Genomic DNA, 22,273 nt, shown 5'->3' on the forward strand with positions numbered 1-22,273 from the left:
TTCAGCCGACCCATCGACAGGTGTCATCCGGATCCAGCATCAGGGAACGCCTAGACCGTCAGGTGTCCGACTACATTGGGTTAACGGCCGATGTGGACGCTCTGAGGAGTGATGAACCCCTAGACTACTGGGTGGGCAGGCTTGACCTCTGGCCAGAGCTTGCCCAATTTGCAATCGAACTGTTGGCTTGCCCCTCATCCAGTGTCCTGTCCGAAAGGACGTTCAGCGCAGCAGGGGGGATTGTGACCGATAAGCGTACTCGCCTAGCTCACGACAGTGTTAACTACCTCACATTTCTAAAAATGAATGAGGCATGGATCTCGGAGGAATTCAACACATGTGATCAGTAGACCATGTATATGTCTATAAACAATTTTTGGAATCAAGCACACAGACCTTCTTAATTCATTTGGCTCACTTCCCTGACCCAAAAAAGCACACCGTACTATATGCCCCTACCCTCCTCTTTGAAGAGGTTGAGCGGTGTCATATTTCTACTGGGGCTGCTTATTATGAGGGGTTCCCACCATCCCTGTGCTGTGCTGACTTCCTCCTGGGTGTTCTTATTATGAGGGGCTCCCACCATCCCTGTGCTGTGCTGACTTCCTCCTGGGGGTTCTTATTATGAGGGGCTCCCACCATCCCTGTGCTGTGCTGACTTCCTCCTGGGGGTTCTTATTATGAGGGGATCACACCATCCCTGTGCTGTGCTGACTTCCTCCTGGGGCTGCTTACGGTGCTGCTGTCAGCGCTGTATGTCACGGAGCTGCTGTCAGCGCTGTATGTCACGGAGCTGCTGTCAGCGCTGTATGTCACGGAGCTGCTGTCAGCGCTGTATGTCACGGAGCTGCTGTCAGCGCTGTATGTCACGGAGCTGCTGTCAGCGCTGTATGTCACGGAGCTGCTGTCAGCGCTGTATGTCACGGAGCTGCTGTCAGCGCTGTATGTCACGGTGCTGCTGTCAGCGCTGTATGTCACGGAGCTGCTGTCAGCGCTGTATGTCACGGAGCTGCTGTCAGTGCTGTATGTCACGGAGCTGCTGTCAGCGCTGTATGTCACGGAGCTGCTGTCAGCGCTGTATGTCACGGAGCTGCTGTCAGCGCTGTATGTCACGGTGCTGCTGTCAGCGCTGTATGTCACGGAGCTGCTGTCAGCGCTGTATGTCACGGAGCTGCTGTCAGTGCTGTATGTCACGGAGCTGCTGTCAGCGCTGTATGTCACGGAGCTGCTGTCAGCGCTGTATGTCACGGAGCTGCTGTCAGCGCTGTATGTCACGGTGCTGCTGTCAGCGCTGTATGTCACGGAGCTGCTGTCAGCGCTGTATGTCACGGAGCTGCTGTCAGCGCTGTATGTCACGGAGCTGCTGTCAGCGCTGTATGTCACGGAGCTGCTGTCAGCGCTGTATGTCACGGAGCTGCTGTCAGCGCTGTATGTCACGGTGCTGATGTCAGTGCTCTGTATTACGGTGCTGCTGTCAGTGCTCTGTATCTCCTGCACCCTCTTGTTTGCCTACCCTGGTCCCTGACCTTCCCTCTCCTCCATTGCCTTCATTAGCTCCATAGTCCTGAATTGTCAGAACAATTTCCCAAATAAAAAAAAAATGCTTGTAGTTATCGATCCCAAATTCACCTCATACATGTATTATGCTATTGTCCAGGTGGTGGGACTGCGTGCTACCCCCTAATAATTACCCCGTGGCCGCAAATTCGACCTAAAGGTTTGCGAAATTCGCCTCCCATTGAAGTCAATGGAGCCCGCGGCGAACGGTCGTTTTCGCGAACGTTTGTGCCCGTTCGCGTTTCGCGTTCGCGAAACGTCCCGTCGGAAGTTCGTCCATCACTACTGCTGGAGATCAAAGGAGAAAGGGCTCGGGGCAGCTATGTGTACTACTGTGAGCCTGGGGAGACAGGGCTCAGGACTGACAAAACAGGTATTTTTAACCGACTAGGCAGTAAAAAAACAAAACAATTACATTAATAATAAATTACACTTTGCTGGATCTCAAACATCTCAAGTGACAGAATATCATTCAGGTCAATGAAGGCTTTATCTTTTGCACTTTAGAAACAAGTCAAACTTGTTGGGACATCTCCACTTTGGAAATGTATCTGAAAGAAGGTATTCTTAGCAGAAGTCTGAGATGGGAGGTAGCCCCTCAGAACATTCCCAATGATCAAGAATCAATGAGTGAATGGTTGGCATTTTTTAACAAAGCAGGTAGAGATTTACAGTTCGGGGATTTTTTCTCAGAAAATAGGTACAGGAACTCACCCTCCCTGCCCAAATCGCCACCCCCGACCATGCCCAAACCCACCCCAAACCATGGCTAAACCCCACCTCCAGACACACCTTCCTTAGAGGAGAGAAGTACAGCAGTGCCAAATAATTGTAATAAGTAGGGATGAGCCGAACACCCCCCCCGGTTCGGTTCACACCAGAACTTTCGAACGGACCCCAAATTCGAACGAACTTTAGAACCCCATTGAAGTCTATGGGACTCGAACGTTCGAATTAAAAGTGCTAATTTTAACGGCTAATATGCAAGATACTGTCCTAAAAAGGGTTTGGGGACATGGGTCAATGCCTAAAATGTTTTTAAAAATGGGCGTTTTGGCAGGAGCACTGATTTTAATGATGATTAAAGTGAAAAAAAAAAAGGTGAAATATCCCTTTAAATATGGTGCCTGGGGGGTGTCTGTAGTATGCCTGTGAAGTGCCACGTGTTTCCCGTGTTTAGAACAGTCCCTGCACAAAATGACATTAAACAGAAATAACATCATTGAAAACTGCTTGTGGTTTTAATGTTATATCTGGTTCCTGCAATATGGTTGAAAATCATTGAGAAAAATGGCATGGGTAGCCCTCCCTGCCCATTACCAGCCCCTTTGGGTCTTGTACGCATATTAAGGGGAACCCCGTACCCATATTAAAAAAAGGAAATGCGTGTGGCCCCCAGGCCCTGTATACTCAGAACAGCAGTATACAGGCGGTACAAACAAGACAGGGACTGTGTAGGTTTGTTGTGTTAAGTTGAATCTGTTTGTAATTTTCAACTGGTACATTTTTATGCTCTGCAGAAATGGCGGAACAAGGTGTTGGTTTTGCCACAACATTGTAAGCCCTCAAAGTGACTCTTGCTGGGCGCTGGAGCGCCCTGCTGTGAACGATTATATCAAGAATTGTAATTACATGCCATTGTTGAACAGTGGTAGAAAAATTGACCTTTGGTGGTTGTGGTGCTGGTGCCACAACACTATAAGTCCTCACAGTTACTCTGGGTGGGCACAGGAACGGGCCCTCCTGTGAAATATTATATCAAGAATTGTAATTACATGTCCCTGTTAAACAGGGGCAGAAAAATTGGGCCTTAGGCACTGGTGCCACGACACTGCAACCTCTCCCATATACTCTAGTTTTATTGCAGGAATTAGCCCTGCTGCAAAGCATTGCATCAAAAATTGTAATTAAACGCCCCTGTTAAACAGGGGCAGAAAAATTGGGCTGATGGCATCACCCAGAACCAGAAATGTTCTTCCAACATATCAGCGGAGGAGGAAGAGGATAGACAATCAACATAACAGGACAGTCACTCAGCATCAGCATAGGCAGTCTTGAAGGGATGTGATATTTCAAAAAAAATTATTCTGTTACATCAGCTTCAGGTGTTTGGAAGCTGTGGGTGATCCAAGACTGATTCATCTTGATGAAGGTCAGTCGATCAACTGATTCGGTGGACAGGCGCACCCTGTGATCGGTAACAAAGCCACCAGCAGCACTGAAGGTGCGTTCCGAAAGAACGCTGGATGCAGGACAGGCCAGTAGCTCAATTGCATACTGTGCAAGCTCTGGCCAGTGATCCATCCTCAAGACCCAGTAAGCCAGAGGATTTTCGGTGGGAAAGTTGTCCAAGTCTGACCTTGCCCCTAGGTATTCCTGCACCATGTAAATCAGACGCTGGCGATGGTTGCTGGAACCGATCATACCTTGGGGCTGCGGACTAAAAAATTGTCCAAAAGCATCAAACGGCCACCTTCTCCACCGCTCCTTCTGACCGATGCCTCAGCAACATGTTGTCCAGGACCAGGAGTTTGTAACCTCCCAGTCTCTGGGAACGCGTTGCACAGACCTTTCTGCAAGGCCTCCCGGAGATGTCTCATCCTCTGCTCCCTCTGCGATGGCAAGATAAGGTCGGCAACCTTACCCTTGTACCGTGGATCAAGGAGAGTGGCCAGCCAGTAATGGTCCCTCTCCTTGATCCGAAGAATACCAGGATCCTTCCGCAGGCTTTGCAGGATCAGGGAGGCCATGCAGCGTAGGTTAGCTGAGGCATTTGGTCCGGAGACCTCTGGGTCACTAAGGGCAACATGATCCGCAGCTACCTGCTCCCAGCCATGTACAAGTCCACGTGTTTCCTGGGACTGTAAATCATCACTACAAGACTGCTGCTGCTGATGCTGAGTGCCAGCCTCCACCTCCATGCTGACACAATCATCCTCCTCCTCCTCCTCTTCCTCCTCCTCATCCTCTTCCTGTGTGATGGGTGGCACAGCAGGAACACTGTCTGGATAAAGGGGGCCTTGAGAGGCAAGGAAGTCCTCCTATTCCTGCCTCTGTTCTGCCTCAAGTGCCCTGTCCATTATTCCACGCAGCGTATGCTCCAAGAGGTGGACAAGAGGTACAGTGTCACTGATGCATGCACTGTCACTGCTCACCATCCTTGTGCATGCATCCCTGATCATGCCCCACTGGTGTGGTGATAAAAAACCGAGCTCCCTGACCCTGTCCTGGTGCCGTAGTCGCACAGGTACTCATTGATGGCCCTCTGCTGTGTGTGCAGCCGCTGCAGCATGGCCAACGTTGAGTTCCACCTGGTGGGCATGTCACATATAAGGCAGTTCTTGGGCAGGTTCAACTCCTTTTGGAGCTCAGCCAGCCGAGCACAGGCATTAAATGATCGGCGGAAATGCACACAGACTTTCCTGGCCTGCTTCAGGACATCCTGTAAGCCGGGATACCTGCCCAAGAACCGCTGCACCACCAGGTTAAGGACGTGAGCTACACAGGGCACATAGGTCAGTTGTCCCTGTCGGAGGGCGGAGAGGAGGTTGGTGCCATTGTCACAAACCACCATTCCTGGCTTAAGCTGGCGTGGCGTCAACCACCTCTCGGCCTGCCCCTGCAGAGCTGACAAAACATCCGCCCCAGTGTGGCTCCTGTCCCCCAAACAAATCAGCGCAAGCATGGCATGGCATCGTTTTGCCTGCGTTCTTGCGTAGCCCCTGGAACGCCTACGGAGCACCGCTGGTTCTGAGGACAGAGCACTGGAAGAGGCCATGGAGGAAGAAGAAGAGGAGGGGGTGGAGGAGAGAGGTGTGTCACAACCAATAGTAGCATTTTGGAGGCGTGGTGGCGGAAAAACAACCTCCAACACTACTGCACCTTGTCCTGCATCCTTCCCAGCTGCCAGAAGAGTGACCCAATGGGCCGTGAAAGACAGGTAACGTCCCTGTCCATGCCTGCTGGACCATGAGTCAGCGGTAATATGCACCTTACCGCTGACCGCCCTGTCCAGCGAGGCAAGGACATTGCCTTCCACATGCCGGTATAGAGCCGGAATCGCCTTCCGTGAGAAAAAGTGGCATTTGGGGACCTGCCACTGAGGAACCGCACAATGTACAAACTCACGGAAGGAGGGCGAGTCTACCAACTGAAAAGGCAGCAGTTGAAGTGCTAGCAATTTAGCCAAGCTAGCATTCAACCGCTGGGCATGTGGATGGCTGGGAGTGAACTTCTTTCGCCGGTCCAGCAGCTGGGGCAGGGACATTTGCCTGCTGTAATCGGACGTGGGTGTACTGCTAGCAGAGTGCCCGGAAGCACTTGGCTGTGACACACCTTATTCTACAACCTCATTCCTCTTAGAGCAGGTTTCAGAGAGGACTGAAGGTCTAGTGGGGTTGGAGATGCCAGCTGATGAGGAGCAAGGAGAGGTCAGCTTTGTTCTTTGGTGTGGGTCTTTGAGGTACACTTGCCAACGAGCTGCATGGCAGGTCAACATATGTCTGGTCAAGCATGTGGTGCCCAAGCGGCTGATGTTTTGGCCACGCGAGATACGCTTGAGACATATGTTGCAAATAGCAGCGGTGCGATCTGATGCACTCGTCTCAAAAAAGGCCCACACCAAGGAACTTTTAGAATAACGCGCAGAGGCAGCGCCCTGCACAGGCGGAGCTCTGCGGTGTGATTCAGTCGGTGTGCTGCCCCTAAGCTGGCCCCCGGAGGGCATCCTGCCTCGTTGGTCATGTGCCTCCTCCTCCTCCTCTCTCCTACCAGGCACCCACATGGAGTCAGTGCCCTCATCATCCCCTCCCTCTTCATCGCTGTAGCAAACCTGGCAGTATGCTGCAGCTTATGGAACATGACTGCCAGATTGCTGTCCTTCTTGGGCATCCCCTCTCTCTGCGCTCACGCTGAGTGTCATCATCAGAGCCTACAAAATACTGGGCATCCTCCTGGAGCATGTACCCAACACTGTGCTCAAAGAGTTCAGGAGACTCCTCAGGAGGACGTGGTGGGTCTAGGGAAGGAGTCACTGATGATGACATTGAGACGAGGGAAGACGATGCGTTGGCAGCTGCTTTGCTAGTACCCTGAGACTGGGTGAGAGAGGATGAGGAGGATGAAGAGGGCTTGGTCCTCCACTCTACCAAGTCGTTGGCATGTTGCGGTTCAACATGTCCAGCTGCCGAAAAGAAGGACAAGCGTGTCCCATGGCCACGTTCTGATATCAATGCACCGCGTCCACGACCAGCACTGTTGTCTCTAGACACAGAGCCTGCTTGCCCTCTTTTATCGGCTCGCGCCTGTCTGGCTCTCCTTGCTGGCCTTCCAGACATGGTAATGGCCTGAAGGGAGTTGGTAAAAACAGCAGTGTAATGGAGTCACACAACACCCACTAAGCCCTGCAGATGGCTCTATTAGAGAACAGCAATAAACGGTAGATACAGGTGTATATTGTGCTGGAGTCACACAACACCCACTAACTCCTGCAGATGCCTTTATTATAGAACACCAGAGATAAAGGGGTATATACAGATGTATACTGTGCTGTGCTGGAGGCACACACAACTTCCAATAACTCCTGCAGATGGCAAGTGGGCTCAAATAGAGAAGAGCTATGTAGGTGGATATAGCGGTGTGTACTGGGTACAGAGCACGCAGACAGCACGCACAAGCTCCTAACACTACTGACTGCAAGCTCTATTATAAAAGATAGATCACTAGCTATATAGGTGAGGTGAATATAGCGGTGTATACTGCGGTCAGGGCAAGCAGACAACAACCACTACAGAAGAGCAAGATCGAAAATCAGCCGATAGCGATCGGTGTGTACTGTGTTGAAGGTACACAGAACACCCACTAACTGCTTCAGACGCCAACACACTACACAAGGCCGCCACGCTGGCGGCCTTATATAGTGTGGGGCGTGTACTACACAGCCTGAGCTATGATTGGCCACAGGCATCCTGCCTGTGGCCAATCATGGCTCTCCTCGCTGCTGGCGCTGTGATTGGCCAAGCATGCGGGGTCACAGTGCATGCTTGGCCAATCATGAGCCAGCAATGCACTGCGATGACGCAGTGCATTGTGGGCCGTAAGCAGCACACGAATTTGGCGCGAAGGGCCCATAACGTTCGGAATTCGCCGAACGGGCGAACAGCCGATGTTCGAGTCGAACGTATGTTCGACTCGAACACGAAGCTCATCCCTAGTAATAAGTAAAGGCTTAGAACTGTTTATCACACAAGCCACATGGTCCAGGAAGGTGTAACACACAAAGTACAGGACTCCGGACTTCATAACACACAGGGTTCAGGAGTGTGTATTGTGCAGTTGTGAGCAGCAGCATATCACACAAGGTGCAGAAAAAAAAAGCCAACAGGATAGTACTTACATTCAATGCGTCCCTTGTTCTCAGAAATATGGTGCATATAGATCAGTGTACGGAGGGCAGGGGTCAGAAATATACAACATACAGCCCAGCACAAAGAGAACAGTGGTAAAGCATATGTCATATGCAGTCCAGCATACAAAGTGCAGGAGTATGTAACGCAAAACCCATTGTACAGCGTTCAGCATTAATAAGAATTACCATACATTACATACCCTTATGCCACGTACACATGATCGGAATTTCGGCCAGCAAAAGACAGATGAGAGCTTTACATCAGAAAATGCGACCATGTGTAGGCTCCATCGGAATTTTCCTGATCAAATTCCTGCCAGCAAAAATTTGAGAGCATGTTCTCAATTTTTCAGACAGAAAAGGTTTCTATCGGAAATTCCGATCGTCTGTAGCAATTCCGATGCGCAAAATTCCTACGCATTCTCGGAAACAATTCGACGCATGCTCGGAAGCATTAAACTTAATTTTTTCTCGGCTCGTCGTAGTGTTGTATGTCACTGCGTTCTTGACAGTCGGAATTTGGTGTGACCGTGTGTAGGCAAAACAGTTTGAGCGGAATTCTGTTTCCCAATTCCATTGGGAAAACCATTAGAGCTTTTTCCGACGAGAATTCCGATCGCGTGTACGTGACATTGGTTATTAACTCTGTATGCTTTACTGTCCCCCTCATGTATCCCCCCAAAAGTAACCATGAAATATTCACTTCTGCTTAACTCTTTGCTTACGTCTGTGTCCCCCACCCACACCTAACCTCTGCAACCCTCATCCACAGCTCACCTCTTCTTTCCCATGTCCACAGCTCTACTCTGCACTCCCATCCACATTATTTCTGCTCCCCTTCTGCACACCCATCTAAAGCTTACCCCAATCGACAGCTCTCACCTTTGCTACCTGTCATGTTTCACCTCTGCGCCTCCAGCTTCCTCTACAGCTCTCACCTCTGCACAGCCTGTCCAATTCTCCATAGCTCTCATTTTGCACAACCTGCCTTCTACCCTCTGCAGCCCCTACCTCTGTACAAAGCTCCCAGTTCTTCTCACTGGACTAATTCCCACCCCCTCCACTTTTCCAGCTCCCGCTCTGCACAAATCCCCCCCACTCTCCTCTCCAAACAAATCCCCCCACCACTTTCCCAGGCCTTCTCTCCACACAACCCCCCCCCCCCCCGCTTTCCCAGCCCTACATCTCTGCACAAATCATCCCCACTTTCCCAGCCCTCCTCTCCGCACAAATCACCCCCACTTTTCCACCCCTTCTCTCTGCACAAATCCCCCCTACTTTCCTAACCCACCACTCTGCACAAATCACCCCCACTTTCCCAGCCCTCCTCTCCACACAAATCCCCCCCATTTTCCCAGCCCTTCCCTTCACACAAATCACCCCCACTTTCCCAGCCCTCCTCTCCACACAAATCCCCCCCATTTTCCCAGCCCTTCCCTTCACACAAATCCCCCCCACTTTCCCAGCCCTCCTCTCTGCACAAATCACTCCCACTTTCCCAGACCTTTTCTCTGCCCCTCCACACATAAGTTTTCCCAGTTCTTCTCCATGCTCAAATCTTCCCACACACTTTAACAGTTCAGTCTCTGTGGAGCGCTCTCTCTCTCCGTCCCCCGTTTCTCATTCCCAGCTCCCTTACCTCTTCCACCGCTAGTGCCCCAGACCATATGGTATGCTCAGGCTTTTTTTGCAGGTGATCGAGGAGCTGTAGCTGGGGAGTTTCAGGGTTACTCCGTGCTACATTGTGAGTAGAGGTGGGGACGGAAGATGCGTCCTGCATCAACACAGGCAGCTGTAAGTTGCCATGCTGGGACCCGATGACTGTGAGGGCTGCACATCACTAGTGTGTCATGACAGGTTGGAGCAGAGAGGGCCTTCCTAGGTGGCGGAACGGTGTTCTGCCGCGTTTCGGCAGAAAAAAAAAGCCCTGACATTTTTTCATTTAAAAAAGGAAACAGCATAAAATAGAAATATTAAATAATAAGATTAGGAGTTTACAAAGGAAATTGTAAACCCATTCAGAGCCAGAGTCATTGAAGAAAAAATTAGATGAAGTAGAAAATAAAAGTAAAAAAGTTTAAGAGAGGTTTAGATGAAATATGAATTACAATGCATATATTTGGTAATCTAATCTCTTGAATACCCCCCCCCCCCCCCCCCCCAGGTTCGGTTCGCACCAGAACTTGCGAACAGGCAAAAAATTTGTTTGAACACCATTAAATCTATGGGACACGAACATGAAAAGCCAAAAGTACTAATTTTAAAGGCTTAGATGCATGGTATTGTCATGAAAAGTGTTTGGGGACCCGGGTACTCCCCCAGGGGACATGTATCAATGCAAAAAAAGTTTTAAAAATGGCTATTTTTTTCTGGAGCAGTGATTTTAATAATGCTTAAAGTGAAACAATAAAAGTGAAATATTCCTTTAAATTTCGTGCCTGGGATGTGTCTATAGTATGCCTGTAAAGTGGCACATTTTCCCAGTGTTTAGAACAGTCCCGCAGCAAAATGACATTTCTAAAGGAAAAAAAGTAATTTAAAACTACTCATGGCTATAATGAATTGCCAGGTCTCAGCAATACAGATAAAATGTATTGAAAAAAATGGCATGAGTTCCCCCCCAGTCCATTACCAGGCCCTTTGGGTCTGGCATGAATATTAAGGGGAACCCCAAACCAAAATTAAAAAAAAAAAAATTGTGAGGGTCCCCCAAATTCCATACCAGGCCCTTCAGGTCTGGTATGGCTATTAAGGGGAACCCTGTGCCAATAAAAAAAAAAAAAAAAATGCGTAGGGGTCCCCTTCAAAATCCATACCAGACCTGAAATGGTATGGATTTTAAGGGAAACCCTGTGCCAAAATAAAAAAAATGGCTTAGGGGTCCCCCCAAAAATCTATACCAGACCCTTATCCGAGCACGCAACATGGGGTCAGACCCCAAAGCATCCTCCCCATGTTGAAGGCATGTGGCCTGGTTCGGGGTGGGTGCTCTCTCATCCCCCGCTCTTTTCCTGCGGCCTGCCAAGTTGCATGCTCGGATAAGGGTCTGGTATGGGTTTTTGGGGGGACCTCAGTGCCATTTTTTTAAAAATTTGGCTCAGGGTTCCCCTTAAAATCCATACCTGACCTGAAGGGTCTGGTGTGGATTTTGAAAGGGGCCCCTGTGCAATTTTCTTTTGTTATTGGGCACAGGGTTCCCCTTAATATCCATACCAAACCTGAAGGGCCTGGTTCGGGGTTCCACTTAATATTAATACCAGACCCAAACGGCCTGGTAATGGACTGGGGGGAACCCATGCGTTTTTTTCAATGAGTTTTATCTGTATTGCCGAGACTCGACAATTCATTACAGCTTTGATCAGTTTTAAATGACTTTTTTTCCCTTTAGAAATGTCATTTTGCTGTGGGACTGTTCAAAACATGGGATAAATGCGCCACTTTCCAGGCATACTATGGACACCCCCCAGACACGAAATTTAAAGGAATAGTTCACTTTTATAGTTTCACTTTAAGCATTATTAAAATCACTGTTCCCGAAAAAACAGCCGTTTTTAAAACTTTCTTTTGCATTGATACATGTTCCCTGGGGCAGGACCTAGGTCCCCAAAAACTTTTTTTTGACAACACCATGCAGCCTTTAAAATTAGCACTTTTGTTTTTTCATGTTAATCTCCTTTAGACTTTTAAACGGTATTCCACGGCTTTCGGATTTGCTGTGAACACCGCATAATGATTGCTATTCGGCGAACAGGCGAACTTCTGAAGCCTGGACTGTGCCCATACCAATAAACTGTACTGGTAAAGATTGGCCACCAAGGCCTGGGAAGTTCAACCCCACACACCAGACCCAATAGAAGGGAGACACAAGGCTGCTGGAGATCAAGGGAGAAAGGGCTCGGGGCAGCTATGTATACTACTGTGAGCCTGGGGAGACAGGGCTCAGGACTGACAAAACAGTTTTTTTTTTAACCGGCTAGGCAACAAAAAACAAAACAATTACATTAATAATAAATTCCACTTTGCTGGATCTCAAACATCTCAAGTGACAGACTGAGACAACTCATGAGAAAACACAGAAAAAAATGTACATATGAAGTATGTATAAAAAATAGATGTGTATAATGTAAACATCCCTTGTAATAGAAAAAAGCATGATAGGACCTCTGAAATATGAGATCTGGGGTCAAACAGACCTCAGATCTCATATTTACACTAAAATGCAATAAAAAATAAAAATAAATTCTCATTTAAAAAAAAAAAAAAACAAAAAAAAAACGGCCCTTTAAGAACTATGGGCAGAAGCAGTGATTCTCAACCAGGGTTCCTCTAGAGCAGGGGTCGGGAATCTATGGCTCGCAAGCCAGATGTGGCTCTTTTGATAGCTACATCTGGCTCTCGGCTCTCAATCCGCGGATCGCGTGGTGTGCCGATCCATGGATTGAGCCCATAGCAAAGGCCGTGGCTTCAGCCTAGCTCCGGAGCCGCGGGCATCTTGGTACACCCGGCGGCGGCCTAGGTGAGAGACACGCTGATATCATCGTCACCGCCCACCTCATCTGCTCCTGGATCTACATATTACAGTGGGGGAGATGTGCATGTTACAGTGGGGGAGACGTGGATATTACAGTGGGGGGAGACGTGGATATTACAAGGGGGGGGACGTGGATATTACAATGGGGGGAGACGACGTGGATATTACAGTGAGGGAGATGACGTGGATATTACAGTGAGGGAGATGACGTGGATATTACAGTGAGAGAGATGACATGGATATTACAGTGAGGGAGATGACGTGGATATTAGAGTGGGGGAGATGTGGATATTACAGTGAGGAAGATGACGTGGATATTACAGTGAGGGTGATGTGGACATTACAGTGGGGGAGATGATGTGGACATTACAGTGGGGGAGATGATGTGGATATTACAGTGGGGAGATGATGTGGATATTACAGTGGGGAGATGACAACATTACAGTTATAATTAATCGAAATTAGACGATTAATCGATTAAAAAAAAGAACATTAAGACCAACCTACGATCACGTTTAAAGAATGGAAGTCTCAATGCCTGCATGAAGCTTAACCGCACCACGTAGCAACAGGCAACAAAGCCATCAGCAAAACCATGCAGCAATAGAAGTCGCATTAACGGTAAGAAGTACTTTATTCATCATTGGTTAGCAACAGCATAACAACGTTATTAAAAGAATTCAGAGGTCATGTCATGTTCGGCAACTTTGCCGTATTTCTTTTTTTCTGTGATTTATCTCTTAATAAAGAACACCTGATGGTTTAATTCAGAGACTTATTGTACTTTAAAAGTGTTGGTCTTACATAAAATGCACACATTTACTTGTATTTAGTTTTAAACATATTGTATGGCTCTCACGAAATTAGATTTTAAAATATGTGGCGTCCATGGCTCTCTCAGCCAAAAAGGTTCCCTACCCCTGCTCCAGAGGTTACTAGGGGTTCCATCAGCATTGGGCCATTTCTGCCTCCCAGATAAGTTCCCATCAACACCATTGATCTTTTTATCTATCTCTAAAGGAGGTAATTCTTCCCAATGACCACAAATGTAAGGACCATTCTTCCAACTGACCATCACACTAATCTATCATGAGTTGTAGACTTCTAATTTTTAGCAGGGGTTCCCCGAGACCGGAGAACTATTTAAAGGGTTCCTCTGTGTTGAAAAGGTTAAGAAAGGCTGGGCAGAAGTGACGTGCAATGATATGGAGACGGGTGGGGGCCATCTTCCCCTCACTCGTCTCCATACCTAGGCAGGGACAGATGCGATTACCTCTGCCGCTGCCGATGGCTCCAGTAAGCGGTTGAGGGCCCTCTCCCGCCGCCGTCTCTGCAGAGACCACTTTTATTTTGTAGTGGACCGCCCGCTGAAGAAGAGGATACCGGGGTTATGGCAGCTAGCTGCTGCCATAACAATTATATCCTCCTTCAAAGACATGACGTAAAATGACAGTGGGAGGTCCGGAAGTGGTTAACGTGCTTGGCTACATTTGTATTCAGATTTTTTGTCACACTATATAGATGTTCATTGAAGAGATCACGAAGACGCCTGGCTGTTCTACCCACATATTGAATGTGACAAATGTCGCATGTCAGTAGGTATATGACATAATTGGTGTTGCAGTTGTAGAAATTTGTTATTTCATAGTTCTTGTGTGTGACTGTTGAACAAAACTGATTTCCACTGGCTGCAGCAAGGACACCCATTTGTGCCACACTTGACGTTTCCCTTGAAATGCAGCCATGTTAAAGATTTAATAGTTCTTCTTTTAAAGAAACTAGGGGACAGCGACTGAGCCAGAGTGGGAGCTCTGCATGGTACTACATTGATTCCTCCCCGCAGAATACTTGCACGGGAAGATGGAATACAGGAAGATGTCTATTCAGGGGTAGCAGTTCCATTTACTAACCTACAGCTATTTGTGTGGGACCGCCTATAACTTCTTTTTCAGTACCAACAGTGCCCACCAATGCTGCCAGTAATGCCACGTACACACGATCAGACTATCCGGCGGACTTGGTCCGGTGCACCAGAGTCCGCGGGCTAATGGAGAAGACCGTGGGTGACATGAAACTAATCGAGGTGTTGTTGTACTTAGACGACATCATCGTTTATGGCAAAACCCTGGAAGAGAACAAAGAGTGTCTGCAGGAGGTCCTGAAGAAACTCCATGATGAGGGGGTTGAAGCTGTCCAGTTTTATCAACCCTCAGTCAACTACTTTGGCCACATTGTGTCTGCTGACGAAGTGGCCACCGACCCCCAGAAGCTGGAAGCTGTCACCTCCTGGCCGAGGCCTACCAACATGACTGAACTTAGGTCATTTCTGGGATTCTGCTCTTATTACAGACGATTTGTCCAGGGATTCGCTAAGACGCTGACCATGATCTGGCGAAGCCTGTCAGACCAGCTGCAGGGCCCAGAAAACCCAGAGAATTCATTCAGGAACAATGGACTCCGAAGTGTGAAGAGGTTTTAGGCAGCTGAAGTGAAGCCTAACAACCGCTCTAGTCGTGGCCTATGCAGATCCAACCAAGCCATACGAGCTACACTTTGACGCCAGTCGAGATGGGTTAGGTGAGGTGCTATATCAAGAGCATGAATGCCATCTACGGCCTATTGCCTACGCAAACTTGACCCTGCCGAGAAGAACTACCCCATGCACAAACTTGAGTTCCTGGCCTTGAATTGGGCGGTGGTGGATAAGCTGAGGGATTACCTGTATGGAGCGGAGTTCGTGATCAAGATCGACAACAATCCTCTCACCTACATCCTCACTACCACCAAGTTGGACGCCATGGGTCACAGATGGTTGGTTGCGCTATTAGGGTTTATTTTCAGCTTGAAGTATCGACCGGGCCCCATTGTTCCAGAGACCCTCCAGAAGAATATGACACCTGAAGGGGTACGAGCCTTATGTCAAGAAACAGAACATCAACCTGGAGTAGGATCCAGGATCAAAGAGGTTGGAGTGTCAGCCGCTGGTGTCCCCAGATGTTATTGCAATGTCATCCAAGTCTGGGATGAAGGTCTGCCCAAGCTGTCAAAGAAAGACCTGCGGAGGGACCAGTTGGAGGACCCTCCCTGTAGCTTTACATTGAAGGCCTTGGAGAGCCAACACCCTGACTTGCTCCTCATTGACTCCCCGAAGGAAACCCATCTGCTGCACGGATAGTGGGATCGGTTTCAGGTGCTCAGAGGGTTGGTCTACCGAAGGGGCCCCTCTGATGATTCTGAAGAAAAATGTCAGCTATTACTACCTGAAAAACATAGGGAGACAGTATTAACTGCCCTACATGACAACCATGGCCACCTAGGGCCCAAGAGGACTTTTCACCTGGTGAGGGACCGGTTCTACTGGCCCTGCATGTGGGCTGTTGCCACTCCTGCATCAGATGTATCCAAAGGATGACTTTGACTCACCTAGCTGCCCCAATGGCATATTCAGAGTCAGAACCTATGGAGCTGGTGTTCATTGACATTCTGTGCTTGCAGCCTGATCTGAGCAAACAGGGAAATATCCTGGACCTGGTAGTGACTGACCATTTCACTCAGTATGCCCAGGCGTTTTCCACGAGGAACCAACAAGCATCCACGGTGGCCAAGATCTTCGCAGAGAAATTCTTTGTGCACTATGGTCTGTCCCAACACATCCACTCTGAACAAGGGAGAGATTTCGAGAGTAGTCTCATCAAGAGACTTTTAGACCTGTTGGGCATTAGAAAGTCTAAAACCACTCCGTATCATCCTCACAGAGATTCTCAACCAGAGAGATTCAACCAAACCCTCCTGGATATGCTCAGAACTCTAAATTCAGAAAAAAAGCAGCACTGGAGAAAGCATGTAGTGGCTATTGTGCATGCTTATAACAGCACCGACAATGATGCCGGAGGTTACTCTCCCTAAAGTTTGATGCTCGGACCGTAGGCCTGGCTGCCAGTAAACTTGGCCTTCGGCACATCCCTTGACCATACTTCAGCAACTTCCCACAGAGGGTATGTGGATCGCCTGCAGAGACATCTGAAAACTGCCTATAAGTCTCAAGCTGCCTCATATGCCCGAGGACAGAGAAACAAAATAAACTTTGACCTCAGGGTACGAGTGCAGGACCTACAACCGGATGACAAGGTACTGCTGAGAAACCTGGGTGTCCCTGGAAAGCACAAGTTGGTTGACTGCTGGAAGTCATAGCCCTAGGTCGTTTGCAAGCATCTGCCAGTACACCCAGTATATCAAATCTGGCCAGAGGGAAGTACAGGCCTGCTGAAGACTTGGCATCACAATCATCTGTTGCCTCTGTTAGAAACAGTTCATGTGCCACCACAGCCAGATTTACAGTCCAGACCCATGGCCTCTCAAAGATCCCGGCCAGTGACTAGATCTTACTCTGTACCCCTTGCTGAAGATGAAAACAGCGAGGATGAAGAGAAAGATTGTCTGTGGCCGACTCAAATGCCAGGGCCTGAGACCCCCCCTTTTCTTCTCCTCTCAAGGTGACTCTCAGGCCAGAGCCTCCTGAGTTTGTTCCTCAAAGTCCACCTTTTGAAGAGTTGGAAGACCCTCAATCTTCCCTGCTGACAACAGACCCCTAAGACTTTCCATCCTTCATTGAGGAAGCTGACATACAGGAAGAAGCTGAGACCAGTGTGCCTGTAACCCCAGAACATAAAGAACAATGAGAATGAAGGGTTATTCACCCACCCAAAAGACTAACATATGGTACTTTGGGTGAAAGCTCTGAGGAGGTCGTTCTCATTACAAAAAGGACTCTTAAAGCAACTGACCCTTCCACCACAGATTTGGCGGTGGACAATCCCAACTCACTGTCAGGGCTGGGCTCAGCCCTTCCTTCTCTGAGCTGGCCGCTCAGCTGTTGGCTAATTGCCTGCTCCTATCTCTCCACAGTTACTCAGCTGTTGATGATATCCTGCTTGTCAGTCCTGCCTACTTAAGCCATCCAGTAAAGGATCTCTGCCTTCGCCTTGGTCAACATCACAGAAACAATCTCCTGCGATCCTGTTCAAGACTTGCTTTGCTGACATCCCTTCTGGCTCCAGATCCTGCTTGCTGTTCCACTACATTGATCCCTGACTTCTGGCTTGACTGACTATCTGTTCTGGTTACTGAACTTTGGCTATGTTTTGGCTACATTTGTTACTGTACTTCTGTTTCTGCCCGATTGATCATACCGGATCTAACGAATATCTATTAGTCTAAATAATTTTTGGCCAGAAAATTTGATATGGGGGGGTCAACCCGTCCTTATGTACCACCTAATATCTCTATTTTTATGTGGAATATCACTGAAATTATGTGAGATCTAACGTTAAAACCACTTGATATTACCGGATCTAACAAATATCTATTAGCCTGAATGATTTTTGGTCAGAAAATCGCATGTGGGGGGCTAACCTGTCCTTATGTACCATCTAATATCTCTATTTTTATGTGGAATATCTCTGAAATTATGTGAGATCTAACATTAAAACCACTTGATCATACCGGATCTAACGAATTTCTACTAGTCTAGTTGATTTTTGGCCAGAAAATTGCATGTGGGGGGCTAACCCGCCCTTATGTACCACCTAATATTTCAATTTTCAAGTCTCTTTAAAGAATAATGGGATTTTAATTACCAGTGATTTGAGACAGTGTCTATTCTGGAAATGTTCAATCATCAATATTTATAGTTATCTATTAGCCTGAATGATTTTTGACAAGAAAAACAAAGATCTAACAAACTGCATAAGATTTTTTCAAAAATGTTGATATGGGGGGGGCTAACCCGGCAGAGGTGATCAGGAGATATGTGGAATGCTTACTGGGTGCAGTTAATTGTCCTACCTGGAGGCTAGCAGGTAAATATTGTACTTTATTTTCACGTGTTCCTGAGAAAAAAAATGACTTTTAAAATAATTACTGCAATTATCTTGTCTTTCTTCTACTATATAAGCCAACCCCGTTCACTGTACAGTAGACCTCTTGAAGACTTCCAGCTGTCCACACTCTCAGCACCACCTGAACTATCCGGTAAGCATATGCAGCAATATTGCTACTATATTATTAATCCAATTGTAATTGTTTATAAGGAAAGAATCCTTGGTATATGGCTCGCAGGTAAAGTTTAAACAACTCCCCTGTTTTATTTTGATTCTAAATGCTGGCAAGGTTTCTCATTAATGAAAGGAAAATCTGGATGGTTGCACACCAAACTGAGATCCAAATGCCTTTAGTCCCCTAAAACCATGAAGAACATGAAGAGCAATACATGTACAAGCAAGGGAAAAATGGCTTACATGTTTCACACACGAATTGTGCTTTGTGCTCTTTATGTTCTTCATGGTTTTATATAAAAAAAGGCATTTGGATCTCATTTTGGTGTGCAGCCATCCAGATTTTCCTTTCATTATTGCTTCCGCTGTGACTGGGCAAGTACACTGCAGTGAGGAGATCATGCCATTGGAGCCAGCTCACCTGTGAGCAGTATGGATCTTTTGAAGGTTAAATGCTCATTAGTGATGAGCCGAACACCCCCCCCCCCCCCCCCTGTTTTGTTCACACCAAAACTCCAGAACATGGAAAAAGTTTGGACCTGAGGCGGGAACCCTATTAAAGTCTATGGGATCCAAATTTGAAAAAACAAAAGTCCCTATTTTGAAGGCTTAGATGCAAGTTATTGGCCATAAAAAGGGTATAGGGGGCTGGGTACTGCCCCGGGGGACATGTATCAATGCAAAATTTTTAAAGGAGCAGTGATTTTAATGTTAAAGTAAAACATTAAAAAAATGTAATTCACACTTTTTTCTCTTGCTGGCAATGTTTTTTGTTTTAATTTAGCTGTCATCAGGAAAGCCCGTTGACAGCTGATGACTCATTCGTTGTTAAGGATGCTGCAGCTGGCTTCCTGACCCGCTCCATGACAACCAGCTATTTACTGTGCCCTGATTGGGCAAAGCTTTGCCCAATAAGGGCTTAAAATGCACTGTGTAGCTCGCATTGCATTGTGGGGCACTTGGCAGGGTGAACGTTCTGTGGAGAGACCTGCAAATTCGGCTGTTCGCAGGTGATATTCGGGCCAAACTTTTGCTCAGCCCGAACTGTTTGCCCATCTCTACTATTCACTGCACCCTGATTGGGTAAAGCTCTGGCCAGGTGCATTGCTTCAGCCAATCAGGGCTTAGAATTCACTGTGCCGCACACAGTGCATTATGGGGGCTCAGTGGGCAAGTGACTGTAAATATGGGTGTTCGCTAAATGGGTGAACGTGCAATGTTTGGGCTGAACTTACGCTTGGTCCAAAGTGGGTAAAGCAGATAACTATAAATTGATTTTCATTCTAAAATCCTTTAATTTTAATTGAGTACTAGGGTGGGAAGCCCAGGTGAGGCAAAAGGCATCCCCATTTAGAATAGAAAGCCCTGCAAACCATAGATAATGGCGATTGGAACTTTGGTTCTTGTGAATCAGCTCCAATGGCAAATAACCTGCTGTGCTCTTCCTTTTATAAGAATGAGGAACAAGATCGTTTGAGAACCCTTCATCATTGTTTTATCCATGGGTAACCAGATCCAGTAAGGTCTGGAAAGCATCAAGTGAATCCATGTTATTAAAAATACTCAACCTTCCCATAATGGGTGCCGAGTGTACAGGATCTTTTGTGATGGGTTATTCAAACTACGGCCCTCCAGCTGTTGTGGAACTACACGTCCCATGAGGCATTGTAAAGCTGACATTCACAGGCATGATGAGGCATAATGGGAATTGTATTTCCTGAACAACTGGAGGGCCAAAGTTTGGAGACCCCTGGTTTAGAGCAAACAAACATTGGACCTTTTATTGTATGTGTGCCTAACATTGGGGGCCTTGTAATTTTTTGAGTCTTATTTTCAGTTCTGTTTTCTTTTTCTTTCCATGGAGCCAGACTATTTACAGAGCCCAAAGATGTTCACCTTGAAGAAAACCATGTTACTCCTTTTCTTTGTTGGGATCATCTCCTATTCTCTCTGTGACCAAGAGTAAGTATGTATAAGACTTTTTTTTAATTAAAATATAGACTTTTAAAACTTAAATCTAGGAAAACAGCTAAACATATATGTGAAATACGTATAGGAGTGTTGTTTTATCTACCAAATCATTTTAATGTCTGTCTATTCCGTCCTGGTATTTGCATAACTCTGCCACAAAGGACAGGCCTCGTGGCCATCTCATCAATGACTTTCATTTAAAAAATACATTTATATTACTGGGACAGTAAGTGAGGGTGGGATCTCTTTGACTGGGAAAAAAACCTGACAAAGTTTCTAGCCATAGAAATACAAAAAGGATAAAAAGTCCTAGACAATTTTAACTGTTGATAAATAGGTCATATTAGAAAACAGCCAACATGTTTTGGGCAACACCACTCTTCCTTCATTAGAGTTCAGCAATGTTATCAGACTTCATCAGAGTTCAGCAATGCTAATAGACATGCACTGCTGAATTTTTTTTTTTTTTTAGATTTATTCATTTTTCTTTTTTGTTTTTCAGGTCATTTGTTATGATCAAGTAAAATAAATCAATAGATGGTGTTGCTCTCATAGGTAAATAAAATTGTGTTTAGATACAGAAACTTCAAATGCATAATATAATAGCTTCAAAGTGCATAAATTATCATAATAGAACCAGTAAAGTGCAAATTGACATAAATAAAATGATAAAGTGCAAGTGTGCTAAGCAGGTGACTAAAGTGGACAATATAAATAATATCTAAAATGATATAAAAGACTTTCCGCTATGCATAGGTAAGTATATATAAAATATATTAAATAAGTCCATGTAACAGAAGTGCGAATGGTGCTGATGAATCACAGAAATGAACTCTTCTGGATCCAAAGTGCAAAGTGCAATGTGGAGGTGTTCTATATTATCATCAAGTAGCACTGTGTCTTCAGTGGTAAGTGGATCTTCGGTTTGTGTAACACCTTTGAGTGTACTAAATTATTACCTTACTGCTGTAAGGTAAACAGCATTTATAGAGAGGGGGAAGAGAGAGTTGATCACTCAGGATGGAATGTTTCCTGCGCGTTCCTTCTTTCCTATGGGTCCCACTGCGTGCAGAGCTTTAATAGGTATTTCCTTTCACTCCAGTAAGATGGATAGCAAGGACCGCTCACATGCATAGAGACCGGACATATATGGGATAGAATATAGAGCCTCTATAGTGTAGAATGTTTATAAATGGATGTTTATTAATGAGAATAGCAAAAAACATACTCACATTTAGTAAAAGAATAAAGTACAATGTAAAAACGAGTGCCAAGCTCGAAACCTAAACGTCACTTCCGGAGTCCTACGCATTATGTCACTGTCATATGACTTCAACGGGGATAGGCTATGGTCAGCAGAAGTGTCCTTAAATAGGTTACATAAGATGTAATTGCCGGTCGGCTATTTTCCCGAAGCCCTTGTATTTGTAAATTTAGAGCAGCCATTTTCCTAAAGATCGCTCTAAAGGCTATGTCCGTGGCCATCTTGCTGAAGCTCAAAAAACTGAATGGTAACGACATAACTGCATAACGACATAACTGCAGCGCTAAGGGTCAGCAATGAATGATACCATAGCTGAATATATGATCGCTTTGTATTCATTTATTTTATTAGTATGTGTCAGCAGCAAGCATATGCATACAGACCAGGAGACTTTGTTGATATAAAAACGATACTGAATGGCAATCATAATAATTCGCCCATAATCATCGGAGATCGCTTTAGAGAGGTGGAGATATAGATATTACATTTTT

The 22,273-nt window shown here is 46.5% G+C and overlaps 1 protein-coding gene across 4 annotated transcripts in view; it reads left to right on the forward strand.

Annotated features, from left to right (window-relative positions):
* The window catches only part of LOC143955255 (brevinin-2HS2A-like), a 278,539-nt gene that overhangs the window by 250,542 nt on the left and 5,724 nt on the right, over positions 1-22,273 (forward strand). For 3 of the 4 annotated variants that reach the window (XR_013269795.1, XR_013269796.1, XM_077465336.1), the window contains 2 exons: positions 18,448-18,524; positions 20,416-20,509. Coding sequence is in view for 1 of the 4 variants with exons in the window: in XM_077465336.1 (XP_077321462.1) it covers positions 18,448-18,524; positions 20,416-20,509 (171 nt within the window). In the remaining 3 variants the exon portion in view is untranslated. Of the gene's footprint in view, positions 1-18,337; positions 18,353-18,447; positions 18,525-20,415; positions 20,510-22,273 lie in introns of those variants that run through there. The other variant, XR_013269797.1, reaches the window with a different exon arrangement.

This window comes from Lithobates pipiens, unplaced genomic scaffold (genome assembly GCF_037356315.1).
Source record: "Lithobates pipiens isolate NorthernLeopardFrog02 unplaced genomic scaffold, aLitPip1_a1.2 Scaffold_35, whole genome shotgun sequence".
In the NCBI taxonomy this organism is placed as follows: domain Eukaryota; kingdom Metazoa; phylum Chordata; class Amphibia; order Anura; family Ranidae; genus Lithobates; species Lithobates pipiens.